Genomic DNA, 22,214 nt, shown 5'->3' with positions numbered 1-22,214 from the left:
ATGTTTCAAAGACTGAAAAAGTAAAATGTCACGCAAATCTTTGATCTGGTGAGTTTATAGTTCGTCATTTATGGGTGGTTTAAAATGTAGAGTAATACAGGGCTATCGAGTTTAATCCAATAAGGTGTCGACAGTGGAGAAATGTTCACCACCATTTTTCTGGGGGTGTCATCACTCAGACAGGAGACCAGGAACGGTTACCAACGTCAGCATTGGCATAAATACTTCTCCTGGAAAGCCCATGTAGAATAATCAAGGTCTGAAAGAGGAAGGTAGACCATGAGAACTATCACAAAAGCTATCGCCAGAGAAACAGTCACCAGGCATGTGATCAGAGAGATAATCTTGATGATGTAGTTGCGGCGGTCTTCCAGTTGTTGAAACTGCCTCGGAAGTCCGTACAGATTGACTAAAAAGTAAACAAGCTGGTGTGAGCAAGCTATCAAACGACCTTTAGCATACCTTTTTACATAAACTATGAAGATTTTTTCCCCAACTTTTTGTTAGAGGTGGGCACTCATAACCACAAAACTAATTCCCATTAGCCACAGGAGTTAATTGCTAATTCACACGTTAGTTTGCTCACAAAGTAAACTATCATACTGACTAACATGGGCAACAAGGTAAACATCATTCCTGCCAAAGGTCGGCATGCTGGCACTATGTTTCTAAGCATGTTAGCATGCTAACTGTGGCATTTAGCTTAAAGCACGGAAATGCTCAAAGAGCTGCTGGCATGGCCGTACTCAAAGTAGTCCAGATTTCTTCGTGTGGTTGGTTTGACTGTGTCTCCCCGTGTGTGTTTCCCTTTTCCCTTTACAGTTTGACAGAACAGAATTGTAATAAATGTTTTCCTGTTGGTTTTGTTGAAAGAATGAAGAAAACTTCTGATTGAAAATACATTTTTCCTCAGGTCTGGTCACCACTTTCTCTTCTGCAGATGTTTCTGTTGTTGCCTTGTGACAGTGTGGTGACCCAACTATAACACTGACTGCCTTCATGTAATTTGAAATGAATGTCTTGTGCCTTTGGTTTAATATAACTTGTATATTAATTTAAGTAATTATTTCTACTGTCATTATTAATTAATTTAACTATGAGATAATCCTCACACTGAGAGCCAAATATTTAACTTTTTTTTTTTTTTACTGTATTTGTTCTGTTTGTATTTATTGACAACAAGATTACATTAAAACACTGATGATATGCATTTTGTTTATAGATTTCATCTGTACAGACTGACGTTCCTAGTCAGGATGCTTCACATACATACATAGATACATAAATACAGTACCGACACACAAATAACATGTAATATTCAGCAGCATAAACTTAAAGTGCTACAGCAGCTAAATCAACACTGGCTTGCTGTCGTTATATTTTACTTATTCAGCTGAGAACCTCATCCAAAGCATTACAGGGACACATCAGTGAACATTCAGGCCTTCAGGAGACTGAAACTTGTAACCTTTCAGTTTCAGGACAGTAGTCTGATTTGTTGAAGAGTAACTTAACACCCCATGACAGCTTGAACATGCTTCCTTCACATAGTTAAAAAAAAAAATGCTTGGAGGCCAAACATTTGAGTTTCACTTCAACCTTGTACTCCATAGTCGTGTATACAATACATATACATATACTTTTCTAAATCTTCCTTGTCTCCTTGACTCCTTCTCTGATTTTGATAAATTGCCCAATAATCCACCAGGCTCTTGCCTTGCGCAGATGTTTTTAAACTCAGCTCAAAAATTAGCTGGGAGAAAATACTGGGACTTCTGGGTGCACTTCAACAAAATCCGGCCAAAAAAACCTTCAAGCTTCTTCCCTGCTGCCCCTTCTTCTTCTTCCTCTTCTTTTATTGCACTGACATCATTAGAGCTCAATATCACAGAATATGATTTGCTAAATTAAAAAATACATATATTTTTCTTACTATTATGGCTATATTAGATTCTCTATGGCTTCTTTTATACCGCTAGCAATTACAGTATTTCTAGTGCACAAGTTCACACCACGGTGCCATGCACTTCTACCGTTGTAACAGAAAAAACAGTTGGTCAGGAGGAGACTGATGAATGCGCTCGTCTTTGCTACGAGGGAATGACCTGACAAATACAAGAAACATTTCAATGTTGGATTTAACATCTTTTAAAAAAGGCTTGTAACCAGAAATCGGGCTAGCTTCTTTCATTTGTTTGGTCAAGGCAGTGGGCAAAGCCTGTCACAGTGATGCATAGAAACGGCAGCACATACTGTACCACTGAGGGGTAAATATTGTAAATAAATATCATAAGCAAAGGCCACGAAGCAAGCTGAATCTGTCTCTAACACAGGATGCTTGAAGAGGCTATGACTGAGTATTAGCGGCACCTCGCTATTCGTTTATTTTAATACAACATAGTCTTGAAAATAACACATTTATTTATTTCAGCGACTTTGATCATTTTGGGATTAGTTCAGTTGCGTAGCATGTCACTAGCGGCAGTTAGCATTAGCATTTTTAATATAAGCAGCAAAGCTAAAATAAAGGTTTTGGAGCGGTAATCATTGATTTTTGAGACTGGTGTTAATATGTGTTTAAAAATATCAATATTTTTTAACAGTTATTCTAATACAATAAATAATTGGTAGATTTTTGAGGTGTTGAATTAACTCAACAGTCTTTTGTTTGTTTGTTGTGTCCTTTGAATAAGATTCCCATCAAGTGTCTTTTGGTCGGTGTGGTTGACTGTCACAATTCTACTGTATGTTCCTCTTTGTGCCCTTGTGGTTTTCCTCTGTCAAATTACGTCCTCATGATTTGTAAAAACCTTTCCTCTTACCACATGACATAATTATGCCCTGTTTAGGACTGATGCACCAGCAACTGAGAGAGCCAACACTGATACATGAATGAAAGTGAGTTGGAATTATGTTTCTGACAATCATAATTTTATACATTTTTGAGGCAACATGAGGCAGCCAACCAACTGATGTTCAGGGTCCAGGCAGTCGCTGCCTACACTACTGGTGCATCAGATACAAAATAAGCATGATTGTGTCAACAAGCAAGCGGAAAAGTGGCTGAAATTATTCTGTCAAACGGAGGAACACTACAGACTAACTACCTGAATATTTCTTAACTTTATGTACAGATTTTTAGAGTAATTTGAGAATTGAAAATTAAAAATTAAAATTAAAGTCCAAAAGAGGAATAAAGATGTGGAAGGAAGAGGTAATAATGTTATAAACTCTTCAAGCATCCTCTATCAAATCTGTTTCATCTGTTTGTACATTTCAGCTGACCAGATCTTATAAATAAACTCTAAAAGCAGGAGCAAGTGAGGGTAAAGTTGTATTACTGCTTTAACAGTCAAACAAAGCTCAACTCTCCACAGAGAATATAGAAAGGGCTACAATCGCTTCCTTTGCTCTGTTAAAAAAAACAAAAAAAACAGTACGTTGCTGCCTGGTTATTTGATCGACGACTGGCTGTCGACTGGATGAGAGTGAGAACAGTCAGCAAAATCAGCCATGGAATCGTCCGTAGAGTCCTGTTTGGAAATGACTGAGCTGCAGGAACTATCCAAGCTGTTCGTTCATTGTGTTGTTCTGCCAAGACCAGGGTGGGAAACTTTCTTTCGGGGGTGATCAATGAGAGTTTTTACTGCTTCAGAGGATTCAGCCACTCTACGGAGGCTTGAAGGGTTCGTGATCAATACAAAAACCAGATCAGAATTCTGGCTTCTGGCTTTTAATCTGTTTCTGAACAATAAAGGGCTCTAACCACTGCCTGTATAAAGTATAAAGAAGGATGACATGACATAAAGTGATGCCAAACATCTTGACTGCCCCCTGGTGGCTGGGTGCAGTGATGTCATAAACACAGCCCCCTCCATGTGAGCAGACGTGATATGGACCAAACTGATAACTGATAACGTTCTGATAAGTTTGGGTCCAATTAGTCCAATTAGACCCTGACCAGTGATTGACTTTGTGGGCTCCAACAAACAATCACTTCTTAAATTTTCATAGAATAGTTTGACATTTTATGACATTTCTTACTTTCTGAGAGTCAGATGAACAGAGCAATACACTTTCATGTCTGTAGGATTAATTATGAAACTAGCAAAATCGTAAAAACCAGGAAACAAGGAAACAGCTAATGTGACTGAAGGGATGGTTGGCAGATTTTGTCATCTTCAGACAGAACCCGGCCAGCTTTTTGCCACTGTTTCAAATCTTTGTACTAAGATAAGCTAGCCAGTTGCTGAGGGTAAATTCATACTTACCAGTCCTCTCATCAACCTTTCAACGAGAAAGCAGATTATTTCTCAAAATGTTTAACTATTCCTTGAATCCTTCTTGCAGTTTAAATCAGCAAATGTTTTGTCTTTCTACTTGATAACGAATGTTAACCGATTCTGAAAACTATCATTCATTAATGTTATGCCTTTTGATGAATTAATTAATCACCTAATACAGCACAGGATGCACTTATATGTTTTATCCAATTATCCAATTAAAAATAAGAGGAATTTCTTCTCTTAGAATCATTTGTAGATGAAAGTAGGGGGTTTACCGTTAATGATGATCGTTGGTTACCTGCGAAGTTAACCTCTGAGGCCAGAAAACAAATGTACCGGTATGTGTCGGCGGTTATTTCCCACCCTGGTCTTTCAGCTCATCTTTTATCCATGCAAGGCGCAGAAGTCGAAGTCTGCGAAGGCTTCCTGCTGCTCGTCAGAGAGGATGAAGGGCTTGGAGGGAGGCGACAGGATTGGCTGGAGTCGAGTGAATTCACTGTCAAAGTTGCTCACATCCATTGACTCTTTGATCGACGGCAGGAACGGCGGTTTTGCTTTCTTGGCTAGCAGGGCTTCCCAGTCGATGGTCTGAAAGATGAGGACAATGAAGTTATCTCTTCATATTGAATCGTCTTGTCAACACAAAATGTATAATACGGCCATACGTTATGCTGATAAATGAATCAATAAAGTAACAGTATTTAGTCACAAAGATTCCAGCAATCTATAATTTAGTGTAGTGCCTGAAAATGTTTATCACAGACTTGATGGGTCTTGGCAGGTTCAGTAAATGTCTCATCAGCACCTCATTAGGCTGTATCAGAAGTCGTGGACATGGATTTTAACAAAAGCACAACATGTCTGCAGAGTTTCACATTAGTTCAGAAGTGTAGTAGCAAACCATTCAATGACCTCTGCCAAGGAGGTTGTGTGTTCACCCCTGTCCACAAAAACTACTGAACGGATTTCCACAAAACTTGGGTGTAAGATGGGTCTCAGCCCAGAATAAATGAAAAAAAAAAAACATGTGTATTGAGATGTCTGGTTGCTTTGACTGGTTGGAAAAGGGGACTGTTGGGCCTTGATGGAGGTATGTACTACTAAGTGTCATTCTAGTTAAAGTGAGGGAAAGTGAGTTACCTCAAAGAATTTCTCTCCTTTGACCTCGTTGGCGTCCCTCTCTCCAGCTCCGAGCCTTTTCAGAGGATTCTTCTTTAACAGCTGTAGATGGATGATCACAGTTTGTTAACACTCAGTATTCAGAGAACTGCCTGGCAGTACTTCTTACTGATATCTGTAGACTTCACCAGAGAGTTTGTCAAATTTTAGCTGTATTTATTCTCAGTTTACAACAATCTCCTCCAACTAGAAACTACAAATAACTGATGCCAGTTACTACAGTCCCATGAGGTTCTGTAATATATATAAAACAGATGAGATTATAATATTAAACATCCTTCTGATTGTTACAGCTTTCTGGTCAGGCTCTGTGTTTGACCTTTTGAGTCATAAACATTATTCTATTCAAGATCTTGTATGGATATAAAATGAGGCCCAAATTATATATCTGAAATTGAAGTGAAACTGGGAGAGTAACTTTTACCTTCTGGATGATGGCGACGGCACCAGGAGGAAGAGAGCCTGGATACTGCACATCATCATTGACGATGCTGTCAAACACCTCCTCCTCATCCTCACCAGGGAATGGAGACTAGCAGAGAGATGCTGAGTCAGTGATTTAACTCTTTCATTCAAAGCTTCAAGAGTGCGTGCAGAAACTCAGACAGAAAAATCATGTATGAGGGAGTTAAACATGTTAATGGAACTGACAGGAGCACAAGTTTTATAATCCACACAGAAAATCAAATTCATGTTAACAACCTCTCCCACAAGCATCTCATAGATGAGGACGCCCATCCCCCACCAGTCCACTGCTCGGGTGTAGTTGTCGTCTGTCAGGACCTCAGGAGCCAGAAACTCGGGAGTCCCACAGAAAGTCGACGTCTTATCTCCGTGACCCATCCCTGCAAAAATATCACCCGCTGAGTGAGAGGCGCTGTCACTGAAGAATCATCGAGTAAGAGTTTTGAGGGCTGTACCAATTTTCAATGGCATTTGCTCATTTCTACAAGCAAAAACTTAAATGGGACTAAAGTCACAATAATCACATACAAGTTGAATGCAATATTTCCACAAATCTGTAAAGTTAAATTAATTCACCTTCTTTACACAGTCCAAAGTCTGTGATTTTCACAAATCCATCTGCATCCATTAACAGGTTGTCCAGCTTCAGATCTCTGTGTAAAAAACATGCAGTACAACTAAATTACCTGAATCTACAGTTCCCGTACAGTGACATGACATCACTTTGACAGTAATGACTTACCGATAGATGATTTTATTCAGATGCAGGAACTCTAAACCCAGCAGGACACACGCTGAGTAAAACCTGCACACAACAGATTTGAGATTATAAGGCTGAATATGACCACAATCAATGTGCCAAATAAATATCTGTAGGAAAAGAAAAAAAGTAGGAATGTTTCCTTAATGTACCCAAAAATAAATGAACTGAAATGCTTTAATTAAGAAAAACTACTAAGGGAAAAACTCCCTCTGCTGTCTATCCGGAAAATAAAGCTTCCCCTCTGATGGTTGTTAGGGTCTGTTGATCCTACAGTGTAAAACTGCTGAAATACAAGTACACTTACAGATCTCTTGTTACACAAATATGCTGTTCACAAGAGTAGTAAGCCTTTCAACAACAGGAGGAAATACGAACCTCGTCTGAGCCTCAGTGAAGACGTTGTTGTGTATGTGGATCATGAGGTCACCACCCGGTAAATACTCCATGACGAAGCAGACGTGGTCGCTGGTCTGGAAGCAGCCGTGGAGGTTCACCAGAAACGGATGTCTAGATGCGTTGATCATCTCAAAGATCCTCTTCTCGCTCATAAGGCTGCAGAACAACATTTCCTAATTGTTACCATGACACTTTGATTGAATGTCTTGAATATTGTATTATTGTTTCTTGTCAAGTTTTCACACATATTGATGAACTCTTTGGTCAGTATTTAAGTATGGCCTACAGGTCAATAAATGAGCCAACTCTCACTCTTTGTTTCACCTATTTTTGTCTTCCTTCAGCTTAAAACTCATTTCAATTTCAGCAGGCATTTAAATTGTCCTTATTTTGCTGTAATTGCTTCGCTAATGTGCTGATGGAGAAATCGATAAAGGTTGGTTATTCTTTAAAATAGGCTGTAATGAAGTGAAATGCATTAACGGAGTCAATGAAACAATCTTTTTCTCAAGGTGGATTACTTGCAAGAAAAACAAATATGATTACTATAACTTTTTAAGAGGTTGATTTTCCCAAATTACAAATGGACTTGTCCTCTACTGAACCCTTGGGTGGACCTCTATATAACTGTTCACAGCACTGCTTTCATGTAGCCCAGTTCTCTTGCACTCACCTGTCCACCTCATCCCGAGTCACAATGTCTTTTTTCTTCAAGGCTTTGATGGCGTACAGTTTTCCTGTCTTCTTAAACTCTGCCAGCAGGACCTGGACAGAAACCAAACAACTGAGGACAAACACAAAACGACCAAGTTTTGACGATCTCAAGGGAAAAAAAACTTTATTAAATTTTATGTTACCTTCCCAAAGTGTCCTCTGCCCAGAACTGAAATATATTTGTAGTCGTCCATCTGCATCCTTGTGAGAAAAGACAAAGAAAGAAAATAAAGGCCTTGCTTCCCTCTTTATTTTTACAGTATACAAAATAAGAAGTGTATTAATGTGTACTTTAGAGCAGACACAGGCTGATCTTCACTCCCTTCTGTGTTGTTTATGGATGACTGCAAATAAAGACAAAGTGGGACATTTTACCATTCAATCACATCTATCATTCACAGGTTATATCTGCCCCAATATCAATACATCTTTGAATTGTCTCTTAGTTTTCTTTTCTCCACCTCAACTGGAGTTTTTCTCATTGTAGTATTTCTTAAAATAAAAGAAATGTATAAGCTCCTGAATCCACAGAAGACGCTGTTATCATTCTTTAAAAGCTAAAATCACCTCATATATGGAGTTACAGTTATTCGTCGTTTATGTAAACTGGTGATAAAAACCTCTGTGTAGTACGTCTTTATATATCAAATACTGCATCGAAGAAAAACTGTTTTCATTTTGATTAAGTGTTCCTTTGAATGGTAAAATTAAGAAACATGAGTTTCTAAAACACATTTCTCTCAAACATGACATTGTTGAGGACACAAGAATATTTGAAGCCTTTGGTTTTAAGATCAGAGATACGTCATAGATAGGAACAATAAACATACAGAAAACATTCATGTTTTTAGCCACATTAGCAGAGCACTGCTGTTCTTCATGCAGCCTCACAGTGCTTGTACTGATCCTTCAGACTCTTCTTAATACATATCTACGATATTGGAGATCACTTAGGCTTTGCTTTTGCTTTCACTTTGGATAAAAGTATAAGGGAAAGAGAAAACACCCCACAATTCAAAGTGTAATGACATGTCCTTTATGGCAGGTTCGTCAGAAATAATTTACCTGTTTTTCTTGCAGTGCAGGCACAGATGAGGTTTTGTGTGCTGTGGGGATGATGGTGGAGGTGTTCTCTCCCTGGTCAAGGCTGGTGGGGGAGGGCTGATCATCATCAGTGATGCTGAGTCTGATTCCTGGAGCTTCGCTGTATAATACAAACGAGATAAGACAACAAAATAATGGCAACCCCAAATGTCGTGGGCCCACAACTTGATTCAAACTGGGTCCACTCACACTAATGTTAATCTTGGCTGCTACACAGTAATCCTAAAATAAAACCCCAGAGTCAAACAACAAACAATCATACTATTGCATAGGATGCTACATAGCAAACTGGGAGTTAGCACAGTTTGGTCAATGGTTTACACTCAGCACTTTTTTTCAAGTCCTGTATTTGAGAACAAATTTGTGGTATTTGTTGTTTTCTATTTAAACTTTTATTTAAGTAAAGCTCTGAATTCAGGAATTTTACTTGTACTAGAGTGTTTTTATTGTTTTTTAATTCCTTCTTTTACTTGTAAAGGATATGAATACTTCTTCAACCACTACACCCTGCTACCTAACACTATGTCAGGTCATGCTATGATGCTCAGATTATTTCTGACCTTGGCAGTGGAGTGTTGGTCTGAGGCTCCTTCTCAGTTGGACGTGGGGTGTTGTTGGCCACAAGGTCAGGGTTCATAGAGAGGGTCGAGCTGAACGTGGTGAAGGAGCTGTAGCGAGGGAGGATGCTCATCATCAGATGACCCCATGTGGCAAAATTCATGTTCATCTGGGCCGCTCTGAGAAAGTTCTTCCCTGAGGATGAAAACAATAGTACATTAACAAATTGGCCCACAGGTTAAATGAGTAAAGAATTGATCTTGTAGGTTGTTTATCTGTACCCCTCTCTTTAGTGAAGATGCATCGCTGACGTCTCAGTTTCGGCTGCCGCTCAACAACAGTTTCAATGAATCGAAGCTGTAATATCCAAAACGTAAACGTAAACTTCTGTTTATGACTAAATTAAGAGATCATCACAAACGCCTGATGAGACATTATGGAACTACCGTGAACCAGAAAGTTCATTGTGTGCACCTTGGCGTGGAGGATGCCCTGTGGCTCCAGACTGAGCTCCTGGCTGTGGTTTGGCTTGTCCATCATCTCCTCCAGTCGCAGAATCTTGAGAGCACACATTGCCGTCTGGTCCCGCCAGAAGACACCAACCTCCAGCTCTCGAGACTATCAGCAATGTGACAGCAGAGACAACAAGCACACGATCGTGAACACAATCAGTAACTGACAACTGTAAATTAATCTCAGCTCAGCGTTGGAAAACTCCCTGCTTTACAAGATTTCATGATTATATCGTTCCAATGAAACTCAAATTTGAAATCAAGCATGAAAAACAAACAAACAATAAGAACGAATAATAAAGCAGGGTCTGAAATTGGATCACCTTTTTTCTTTGTTTGATTTTAAAGTTTAATTGAGATTTAATTAAGTGAACCCACATGAATACACTGCAAATAAAATACTTTGGAGAACTTGTATTATGACATGAACATACTTTAAGTTGATCCCTTCCTGTACACTTTCTGTCAAATTATGCTGCATACTATGCTGGATCTGTGACGACTGAGTATCTGCAGGTATCAGGGAGACACCTGATGGTCAGAGACAGAACTACAACAATAACAAACCAGTGTTGAACACAAAGTATGTGTATGAAAAGTGTTGGGAAAGGTATCTGATCTTTTACACAAGTAGAAAAGGATAATACCAAAATGTAAAAGTAGTCCCTTACAACTAAAACTAATGCAATACAAATGTTACTTTAGTAAACATGTCATCAGCAATATGCAGTTTATTGTCAAAAGTAAGAATGCATGTTATGTTTAGTTTTTTAATATGTTTTTAATGTAGTTGATAACATTGGAACTACTTTTAAAAACCTCCCCTCTGTTATGTTTTGAAGTTCTATTCATGTTCTGTTTATTATTATTTTTATTTTGAACTGGAAATATTCAGGTAAACTACCTTAATGATTTAATTCAGTACTTGAGTAAATTAATTTGCTAATTCCACCACTGAACTCGTCTAAAACCCTTCTGTCTATACACATTTGGCCTTTTCAGAATTATAAACATTTTTTAAAATATTTTTTTGGCCTTTTGGCTTTATTGATAGGACAGCTGATGACTTGGACAGGAAACAGGATGAGAGAGAGAGGGGGAGTGACACGCAGCAAATGGACCCAAGCCGGGAGTCGAACCCGGGTCCACTGCAGTGAGGACAAAGCCTCTGTACATGGGACACCCGCTCTACCCATTGAGATAAATGGTGCCCCGAATTATAAACATTATTCTTTTTTCAGGTACTATGTTAGATTAGTGTATGCCTGTGTATGTTTCCCCTGTACTGTCTTTCAAACACTTTGCCCTTGTAAAGTTTGTAAAGTGCTGTAGCTGCTGTATTACATGTGTCAGCACATACATCGTTACCAAAGCCTGTAAGCTGCTGATGCTGTGTGTATCTGCACCAGTGTCACACAGGTCAAGTCCAGCACATTCATCACACAAGGAGAACATATTGACTTTGATCTTCAGTATTTCTATGGTCGTCTTGTGTCTATAAATCAACTTATTTCAGGTTGAAACAGGATGGTCTGGAGGGAAGTAGATACACAGGAAAGGCTGCTTGAACGTGGGCGGTGTGGATCAGATTGAACATGAAAAATGACTCACGAGTACTGGAAGCTGTAAAGGGGGCTCAAATGATGGGAAATCTGTGGTGGAGCCATTGTTTGAGCTTTACCTTCATTTCCTAGATCATTAACTTGCCAATTCAACTGACAGAACTTCATACGGACTGCAATTTTTGTAATTTGTTTTTAAATAGATGCTACTCAGCTAACAAGGTAAAAGATTAATTCTAAACCTACATCGGAGATGATATTAGATTTTTTTAGTGTAACTCTGGTTTTCTGTTACCATAAAGTGGGCTTGGCTTACCTTACCTTACTAGTCCTCTCACCTGGGTGTAATTGACTTGTAATAACGTGTTAACTTAGCCAGCTTCATGATACCGGTTGTTCAGGATCCCCTGGTGATCCAAAAAGAGCCAGACTTAGCTGTGTTTGGTTTGTGATATGACTCAGTGGAGAAGCTCTCGTCCAGTAGTTAGAAACCTGAATACGATGACAAGAGTATTACGATATAGACGCTGATACTGTGGCATGTAAAAACCTGAACCAGGTTTTGTCTGTCATGTTTCCCTGAGGTACGTTTGTTATGAAAACTAAAGATATAATGAGTAACAAAGTAATCTGAACTCAAATGGTCCGATGAAGCTGGTTCAAGCATTATCCTATTTGTTGGAGAAAAGCCTAAGATGGAGTCACAAGGTCTGAAAGTCTATCAAGTATTATGAATAAGATAAATGATAATCTAATTGTTGCTTTCATTTTTCAACACGGTCACAAACCAAACTGGACTCATTCTGAATTTCTGGGTTCACTCACTATTTTAGATGTCAAAGTCAAATTCATGGCCACACTGAACGCTTTAAATAAAAACCACACATCATGTAGGAAACATGTCCACAGGGACGTGAAAAAACAGGTTTCTCTGTGTTTCATGTAAAAATCAAACTCTCAATGATCCAATTCAGGGCACAGGTTTATCAAAATGGAAATACTAGTGTTCTCCAAGTGTAAACATACTCTGACTGACTGACTGTCTGTGACTACACTCACCCGCTCCAGCTGGATGCAGAACGTCTGATCCCAGCTCAGCCTGCTGACGGCTGCCCAGCGCGTCCGGTCGACCACTCTGGTGTCCAGCCTGAGCACCGCACTGACCTCAGCTGAGAGACAGAGAATAACACGCCACTGAAACCCAAATAATAACTTTTGGTCTTAACAACTTTCAAGATCAGTTCTAACAAATCACTGCTCACTTAGTTGGTGTGTTTGTTTACATAAAGTGTTTCTATCTTTAAAAGGCAACAGTCTGATTAGTTTGAAGAAGAAAAGGAATATTCATAAACTGATTAACCTGTTAAGTTTCTTGTTTCATTTGTTTTTTTGCACATCACAATAGCTGTCAGAAAGTTCAAGTACATTTTTCATTTCAACTATGAACTAGTTTCGACATTTAAAAAATGAATGTTTCTTCTAGACGAGAGTATAAAACAGTCAAAAACCTATTAAATGTACAGGTCCATTAAACCCTGAGTATCTATAATAAAGTTCTCTGGCTTGTGGCAGTGTCGACAGTTCATTTCATTGAACTCAGAGCTACATTCATTGGGTTTTTTAGACACTTTAAGGCAAAAAAAAAACCTTCACAACAAGCTGGCAGGTACACAACCCTGACATGTCATCTAATCAGCATTGCTGTAGCTAACAGTCAATTTACCATACTTGCACATCAAATGCACATTATGGCAAATCATCATGCCATCAAACGTCATGTTTGTTTCCACCTGAATATTCCACCTCAATATTCAGTCTTTTTGGGTCTGGTTTGTTCTTCACCAACACCTAACAAAAATATATGACTCCTGCTGCTAGATGTTCCACTTTCCTGTCTCTATCTGCTGTTTTCTGCTGGGCTGGTAGTGTACTGCAGGTTTATCAGAGTTGGCCAGTTATAAAACAGCTGCTGATGCTGCTGGAAACTATGCTGCTTTGAGACTTCAAGTAAACGTGTGTAAAATTACAACAAGGAAAGAGTCTAAAATTTCTGGAACAGAGGGAGGAGGACTCAAATGTAGAAAAACAAGGAGGAAGGGACATCTACTAAAAGTAGTGGTCATAAACGGGGCTTAAGAATTGGCAGTGCAAAAAGTCTAACAAGAGGGCACGACCGGTGAACAGAAGAATAGCATAACAACAAACGGGAACAAGTAACAAGGAAGCAGGAGCAGGTATACACAAACACACAACTGACTGATGACAGCAGGAACTTTCTGATGACAGCAGGTGTGCTGGCAGGTGGAGGAACAGCAGCAGGAGAGAACAGCAGTGATGTAGTGATGAGCAGGAGAACAGTGGACTTATCTGGTGAAACAGATACATCTGTGACTGCGATTAAAACCTCTGTAGAACTGTAAAGTATTGAAGATTTTCATCACTTTAAACGGAATGTAGTCGTCTGACTCGTCATATAAGAATATTGATTAGCCGCGCTTTAATTAAGTTCACCTGTGTAAGAAAAGTAATTAACAGCAATAGTGTACCTTTGATTCCCTAATTAAGAAGTTGTTTCTACGCACTTTACCCTCAGTGTCCAGGGTTTCTGTTTTCTGTTAATATGCTGAATAAGAGCACCAGCTTACTATCACATTAGTTTGGGTCACTCCAGCTGGATTCAAACCTGAAAATGTAATCCTTTTTAATGGCATGCTATTCCCACTGAGCCATGCAGGGAAACTCAACAGTGTTGTCCTTTTTCTGAAGCTGAAAAAATATTAAATAATCAGTTCATATTTGTTTGTCATTTGTCTTCTCTGTTCTGAAAATAGCAAGTAAATGTCATGCCATTTAGCAAATGGATTTTAAGAGGACATCCTTCCAGCATCCTTGGATATAGAGGATTTAGCGGAATAAAATGTAATAAGTGCAATGATAGTAATATAAGATTAACCTTTACAAAATTGTTTATACCTTAAAACGAGCATGTTTCAGTTCTATTAAAATTTATTTAATATCTGTAAGTAGCAATTGTGAATACATGTAGATTAAACAACAACAATTAAACAAGCACATGTTTAAATGTAATGACCCTACAACTGGATTTAACAATTTTAAAAATGGCCGTTTCATCTTATGACACTTAATTTTTTTTTTTTTTTTTTTTACATTTTTTATTTTCATTTTGTGAAGGCATTACAATACAGTAGTTACTTTCAGGGAGTATACAATGTTACCTCTGCCATTCACAATTAGTTTCGTGTGTTTTTTTTTTTTGTGTACAAAACAATTAACAAAGTACACAAAGTAAAAAAAAAAAATTACATCTGAAGACTTTGAACTAACTGGGAAAGATAGATCTACATAAAAGAGCAAATAAAGAAATGTTACCAAGCAGTTTTGACATAAAGTGTGAGTGATACAGATTAATCCTTAGGTCCAACAAAACATTCAGAAAAATAAAATAAAAGTAAGTAACAGCATTGTAAGGTCACCCATTCCGTACTTCTGTCTGATCAAGACCGGCATATTTAACCCACTTGGCCCACCTTTTAGTAAATGTGATTTTTTTGAAGGCGGAGAGGAGGTAATCCTTTCCATAAGGTAAATGTCATTTACGATACTTATCCACTCCTGCGTTGTGGGTGGATCCGGGAGTAACCAACGTCTTGTAAGTGCTTTTTTACCAGCAGTTATCAAAATATCAAATAAATATTCATCAGCTTTCCTGACCTGTAAGTCAAAAATTCCTAAAAATAATGTGGAAAACTGCATAGGTAGATTAGTGTTAAATAGGCCACTTAATACTTTATGAAGCTCTGCCCAAAAGGATTCAACCAACGGACATCCCCAAAAGATATGCCAATGATTGGCTTCCCGGTGTCCACATTGCCTCCAACACGTAGCCTCCCCTCCTGTAAAATGTGCCTTTTGTTTTGGCGTTATGAAAAAACGGACCATACATTTCCAACCGAACTCTCGCAATGAATGAGAGCTGGTGCATTTCCACTGGGATTGGCAAATGTGGAGCCAATCCTCCTCAGATATTAGCAGATTACCCTCTCTCTCCCATTTTGTCCTAACATAATCTGTATTGTGGGACTTTTTAGACAATAAGCCTTTATAAATTCTGGCGATGACACCCTTGTTTGATTTTCTTTGATAAGCATCAATAAAAATTTTGGATATAGGGTCATTAAGGTCTGTTTCCTTTCTGATATGTTCAAAACGACTACGTACCTGGAGGAACCTAAAAAAATCAGTTCTGTCCAGGTCACAGTCTTCCTTCAACCTATTAAAGCTTTTAAATTGTCCCTTTTCTGTAAGAGAATAGTATGTCGTTATCCCTTTAGAAATCCATGATTTAAATCCCTTATCTATTGCGTTAGCCTTAAACTCCGGGTCATAAGCACACCATTGGATTATTTGTAACTTGTTACTTAATTTATACTCATCTTTTATCATTTATGACACTTAATTTTATTGGTTTCCTCATAATTTCATGACAACTTCGAAGAAAGGTTTTTCTAGAAATAGCAATGTTTTTTTTTTTGTTGTTAACCAAGAAATTAAAGACCTTTAAAATAAAATGCTGCCTCTTTATTGTTATTATTTATACTGTTACTTTTTCTTGTTGCAGGATTTAAATTTGTACTTGAGTAATAAATACAATTTTATCCTAATGTATCCTCAAGAGGAGACACTGCTGAAAACCAGCTTAATGTCAAAACACAACTAAACACTTTAGAAATAACCGGTCTCCACTCACCTGAGGGTCCGGGATTTAGATGGTTATCCTGCTCTGGTTTTGTCGAAGGTTTCAGTAAATCCTCACATCCCAGGAGGCTGACTTCAAGTTTGCCTGAAAAAATTATGAAGAAAATGTCCTTTCGTCGTTAAAAAAGCAGAATATTTGACTCTTAATTAACAACAAGAGCATCTACAATGAGTGTTGCTATCAAGTCTAAAAGTAACTACACGCAAGTTCTGAAGTGATCGTTACTTCATATACTTACTAAATACTTCAACTCTACAATGTGTAACCATGCGTGTTTCGGGTGGCTGGTAATGAATCTCAGCTAAGACAGTTGGCTAAAACGAACGCAGCATTTCAAAATAAAACCCCTCATTTGTCGGCATGAATAAATCTCTCGGACTGAACCCTTTAATCAGAGCTGTCTGGAGCTGCACACTGAGCATTCACAACCTCATTTTCTTCATTTCGCTGTAGTGCTAACAGCTGTGGAGCAGAAAATCAACCCAAGTGTTCTCCCCGCTCTGAGACTCACTCTCATTATTCGCTGCCAACAGAGCAACTATAGGATTTGTCTCCTTGTTACATCATCAAAAAGGCCTTTTTCCTGCATTCTCTGCCTCATGCAGGGAGAGACCAGCTTACAACTGAACTGTCCAAAACCAACAGATTACATGTCCTGATTATCCACTGCCAGAGGTCAGCGTATGGTAAACCGTGTTCAAATACTGTGTGTGTATGATACTAATGAGAACGGCTACATATTTGAGGGAAAATAGGCAAAAAATGAACTAGCAATTACCCTCTTAGAGGTAAATCTGGTTTCAAATGTTTAATTTTCAACATTTTTAAGGTACACTGGTGCTGCGCAGAATCCACAACCTGCAAATCAAGCTGAACATGACAGAAAATGCTTGGCCAAGTAAACCTGTAGTATTAAAGTGGTCCTCTCTCTTACAGTGACGTCACTCATACAGACTTTGTAAAGTGCCTGGAAACTAATAATGCAGAAAAATCTATTTCTAAATCCGGACTTTTATCAGCACTGTTAAAAAAAGAGTAAAATTACAATATACGAACCAGTCAAGGAGGCAGGTCTGATAGAGAATATGGAAGGGGAGGTGGACAGGGGACATCCGGGTCTGGAGCTTTGTGGAGACGGGGGTCCCTCTGAATGGTCGACGCCCCCATCAGACTGCTGTAGAGGCTCCTGGTTGTTTTCTTTTAGGCATTTCTCCAGGGACAGCCGCAGAAGATCCAGCTTCTGGGAGGACTCCTGCACCCGGGACTGAGCCTGACAGGAAGATAAACATTGTGTTGTTATGTTTGGTCTTTTTAAACATAGTGCTGTTTGATATTTTGGGATACGGTCAAAGTTGCTCCATTTCGAACAGAAGCATTTTTTCCAGACTTTAAGCCTTTTAACTAGGATTGATTTTTCCTTTTATTTTGTGCTTTTAGTTTTATATTAGATTCAAGCTAATCAGTGTCCTTTGGCAAAGCGGAGATGCCGCTTTGAGTAAAACTACAAAGACAGTAAACATTAATTTTGTTGTACATTTCATATTTTCAGTTAACCCTTAAAGGACCACACTGCGTTGTTGAAGATGGATGTATGAGGCCATTCAATACAAATCACAAACACTTTATAAGCCTGGTTTCCATTCATTTCTATGTAAAACTCAAAATGCAAACTGCGAAATCATCTTCTGTTGTTTAATCTATCTAATCTATCTCTCTATCACATTGCAGACTTGATTACACAACTTGCGTTTCAAGACACAACAACCCATTAAAATCATCATTCTGGCTTCCCTGAACTTCAGCTACTTTAAAAAACAAAACTGATTAAATGTCCCACCTCCGCCAGTGCCTTCTGGTCCAGCGAAGAGATTCCCTCCAGCTGCTTCACCACATCTTTGGCCAGAACCAACGCATCTGTCTCTCTCTGCATGTAGTGCTCAAGCTCTGCCAAACGAGCATCCACAGGACAGACAGCAACCGGAGAGATCTCTGAGATCAAGAGAGGAAGAGGGAGAGAGTATTTTAGTATGAGAGAATTTATTTCAGACAAGCGATAGAGCCTCACTGAAAACTCTTTTCATTCTGCAATCAATATTTATAAAGCTGAAGTGAGCCATTTTCTCTAAAATGTCACTGTGCTCCAGGCAAAGGTCTTAACATTACATTTTTTATGTTTCTGGCATTCAACTGACACTTATCTGAAATGTATGAAAGCTCTGACTGGGAGAAAAACTATTCACCTGTCGCTAAGTCAATTTAAAGAGACAAGCACTGGAGAAAAAGGATATTTCATCAAATGTGGTACTTTAGACTAAAATAATCCTGTTTTTTTTCACATGTTGCTCAGGGCTTCAGTTATACTGACTCATAAATATCTAATTTTAAAATCATGTTCCATTCATCATTATTTTCCTGAAGAGATTTATTCTCTAGAGAAAAATAAATAGTGTATTGAGAGAGGATCGAAACCATCTTACACTTTCTAGTTGTTTCTGAATATTGTGTTTTTGTTTTGGATGTAAGGAATCACTATATATCTAGATTCTCAAAATGTTTTAATCAAGTCCTGAATATGTTTTTTGGGCTGTGGAAACTTAAATAGTAGAGCCTCTCTCTGTTGGCAAATAACAGCACTTATTTAATCTCTATTTTAATCGTAAATTGATACTTTTCCTATGTAAATTTGATGAAGTTGTGAAAAACACAGTGGCACTGAGTGTAATGTCTAAAACACCCAAATGTGTTAACACGTGCTACTTTAAATTTAGCTGACACTTGGATACGCGGTGAATTAAACTGCCTGCAGTAGTAGAGAGGACTTTACTTCCCGGCAGATCCCACCATTATGAGGAATCAATGAGAGGAAAGCAGGTCAGGGGTCAGGGAAAGGAAATATGAGCCGAGGAAACAAAGTGCAGAGTTACTTGTTTCATATTTCATCCTCTCTCTGTCGAGCCAGGACCCATTCTGCCAATGTGAGTTTCAGAGTTTACAAATGGCACGCATCTCCAGTTTGGAATTAAAAGCAACATTTTCTCTCCATCTCTATAATTGCCGTCATGGTGGTTTCACTTTCCGATTAATACAAATAACAGCCACAAAGATGACAGTTGGCAGGAAGCACAAGTTCAACCAGTGTGGTTTTTTTACATACCAGCACTGATCATTCTGAACTGAAGTTTCTAACAGGCAGGCAGTATTTTCTACTGTTACTATCTGATCTCTGACGTTTTTAAACCGAAAACCTGCAACTTTCTCACAGGAAATGCTTCAGAAACATCCTGATTGCTTTCAACACCACTAAATCTGTACAGAAACTAAAATAATACATTTGTTGTCCAGCTTGTTACAGTTTGTCAACCCAAACCTCTTCAAAGAGGAAGCACTGTCATCTATTGCTGTCTTTGATTTAACTGAAGAACTCAACATTTTCAAAAACATTAAAAACAACAGGAAAGAAACAAGATAGAGATTTCTTCCCCATAACGTCACCTTTTCAGTAAATTTTCAACTGTTTCACCTTTTGGCTCCCACAAGTCTTTGTGAGCTAGGATCCCCAAAACAGAGGAAGGAGACTGACCTCTGACACCAAACTGTTAGAAAAAAACTGCCACGTTACACAAAACTAATGGCATATAGTATCCACAAAGAGTTATTGACCTGGTTATCAATCCCAATGACTAACTGATTTCTTTAGCAGATCTTCAGGCTTCCAGTTCTCATAACTGAGTTTCCAGCCAATTTCTATCCTCCATTAGACTTTAAATTATCGATTTAAGCTTCAGCGTTTAAGATGCCCTTGAGGATTTTGAGCCAAAAATGGCATTACTGTTGCATTGTTCCAATTTGTTGTTATCTATAGTGTTTTTACTTCTTCTCTGATTAAATGAGCCAGCTTACTGCTCTACATTTAGATGATCTGAACATGTAACATATAAAACATATAAATACATAATTTCAAGCCTCTTTAAGGTTAGTTTTGTTACTAGAAGAAGCTTTGTGGCTGGTAATATCACTAATTTTACAAAAAAGAAGGCATGTCTCTAAAATTAAACAATCTGTATACATAAAAAAAATGTCTTGACTCCTAATGACCCTGTAAGTGGGTCGTAGCCCAGGACTCTGACCTCCACGTGTAGATCTGTCCAGGTTGCAGCCACCATCACCGCCAATACCTCCGCCGCCGCTGCTGCTGCCAGCCTGGGTGACTTTGATAATCTGCAGTCGGATCAGCTCGATCTTGGAGCGGCTATCCTGCAGCATCTGCTGAGCCGTGGACAACATCTGATCCTGGATAACGACATCACACCAAGAGACAACAAGCCCCACTTCATCACCTCATTCTCTCCCCTGACAGGTCAGCCGGGATGGGAGCACATTGGTAAACAACATACTGACTGAACACAGCCATGATCTCTCATAACAAGTGGCAGAACACAAGGAAGACAACAGCGACAGTGCTGCACATGTAACCCATTTCTATACTGGGGGAAGAAAAAAACAAATGCCAAAGAAGACATGCAGTGAGTGAGAACAATGTGTTCATATCAGGTGTAAACACTATGACTTTGCACTTCACTAACCTCAGGGTGATGCTCTCGCTCCTTGCTGAATAAGGACTAATTTGTCATGCTCTGTGGAGGTGGAGGGGGGACTTCTCGGGTTGCGCCTCTCCACCTTCACTATCCTTGAAACACAAGTCCCCTGATGTTATGGTGCGTTCACACACACTCTGACAGAGGGCTCTTCTGATGCGGCTCCTACATCTTGAGACCAGGATCACACAGCAGCCTGTCCTGCTGTTTGTTTTTGCCTCCTTGCAGACTCCTCTGCAACATCCCCTTCCCTCTGCATCCTCATCCTCCGCTCTGTAACCAAATCCCTCTCTCTTCCTCTCTCTCTCTCTCCCTCTCTCTCTGTCTCTTTTAGGGGGGTTTTCTTCCTGCGGGGGACGTCGACAGAGTTCCTCTCCAGTGCCAGCACTGCTGCTGCTGCTGCTGCTCGTCCGACAGAGCTGATCGCCTGCTCTGAGCTCGGCATTGGCCGCTGCACGACCACATGTTCCTGTGCTGTCACCAACCAAAAAGACAAACACCGAGCTGCTGCTGCTCTCTTCGGGACAAGGCAGAGACGAGCCAGCAGCGTTTACAGAGATTTGTTTAACCTGCTCTGACAAGAAGGGGGGTGTGATAGACATCAATACTGATCTGTAAACACATCCGTGGTGTACTGATCACGATCCCGGACATACAAGCTGGGTTTACCGAAAGCATTATGTATTCCCACTGTGCACTTGAAGCACGCACGACAGTTTAATGGTTGTTACCTCGTCTTGTTGCTCGGTCTACACAGTTACATGTAGACACTTGAACATACTCATTCCTCACCACACAGTTGTCATAATTACACAATAAAACGCCGACAGGTTTCAATGTTTTCCCTCGCTAAGATAACACAACATGTACACCTAGTACGTACTCTTAGCTTTGTTTATATATATAAAAAAAGGAATTAAGTAGCACGCAAGCTACTGGACATAAGCTAAACTCAAATATCCTGTTTACTCGGCCTTTTTTCTTATCAACAAACACTTAGCTCGGGACAAAAGCTGACTGACAGGCTAATTAGCACTGACCACCAGAAAAGAAGCTCCTGCGTCTCAAACCATATTCAGCATCTTTTTTTTTTTTAAGTGCGCAAGTGCGAGTCGGTCCAACTGAAGGTTTGGCCTGGCCGGGATAAACGTTACTTTTGGGCGCAAATAAATTTTAAAATCGACCGTGAGAAAAAATATATGTTGTAATTTGAGGCTCTGTTAATTTTGGGTGTAATTTTGAGAGAAGATGCGATGGTAAATCAGCAAATTGGAGCCAAGTAGTGAGACCTACTTTGAGAGGC

The 22,214-nt window shown here is 39.1% G+C and overlaps 1 protein-coding gene across 1 annotated transcript; it reads right to left on the bottom strand.

The window, feature by feature from the left end:
- On the bottom strand, positions 1 to 22,192 carry LOC115581704 (serine/threonine-protein kinase N2-like). Its single transcript, XM_030417006.1, has 20 exons — positions 20,900 to 22,192; positions 20,444 to 20,606; positions 18,154 to 18,305; positions 17,373 to 17,586; positions 16,308 to 16,400; positions 12,599 to 12,708; positions 9,940 to 10,083; positions 9,747 to 9,822; positions 9,468 to 9,660; positions 8,869 to 9,007; positions 8,095 to 8,147; positions 7,947 to 8,004; positions 7,763 to 7,854; positions 7,069 to 7,245; positions 6,673 to 6,735; positions 6,507 to 6,583; positions 6,168 to 6,310; positions 5,890 to 5,997; positions 5,427 to 5,507; positions 1 to 4,874 (listed from the first exon to the last, which is right to left on the bottom strand). The coding sequence occupies exons 2-20, from the start codon at positions 20,598 to 20,600 to the stop codon at positions 4,671 to 4,673; spliced, it is 2,334 nt and encodes a 777-aa protein (XP_030272866.1). The 5' UTR covers positions 20,601 to 20,606; positions 20,900 to 22,192; the 3' UTR covers positions 1 to 4,670.
- Between the last annotated feature and the right edge of the window lie 22 nt (positions 22,193 to 22,214).

Source organism: Sparus aurata, chromosome 5 (genome assembly GCF_900880675.1).
Source record: "Sparus aurata chromosome 5, fSpaAur1.1, whole genome shotgun sequence".
In the NCBI taxonomy this organism is placed as follows: Eukaryota; Metazoa; Chordata; class Actinopteri; order Spariformes; family Sparidae; genus Sparus; species Sparus aurata.
Note: the sequence above shows the minus strand (reverse complement) of the source record. Positions and strands in the feature narration are given on the sequence as shown.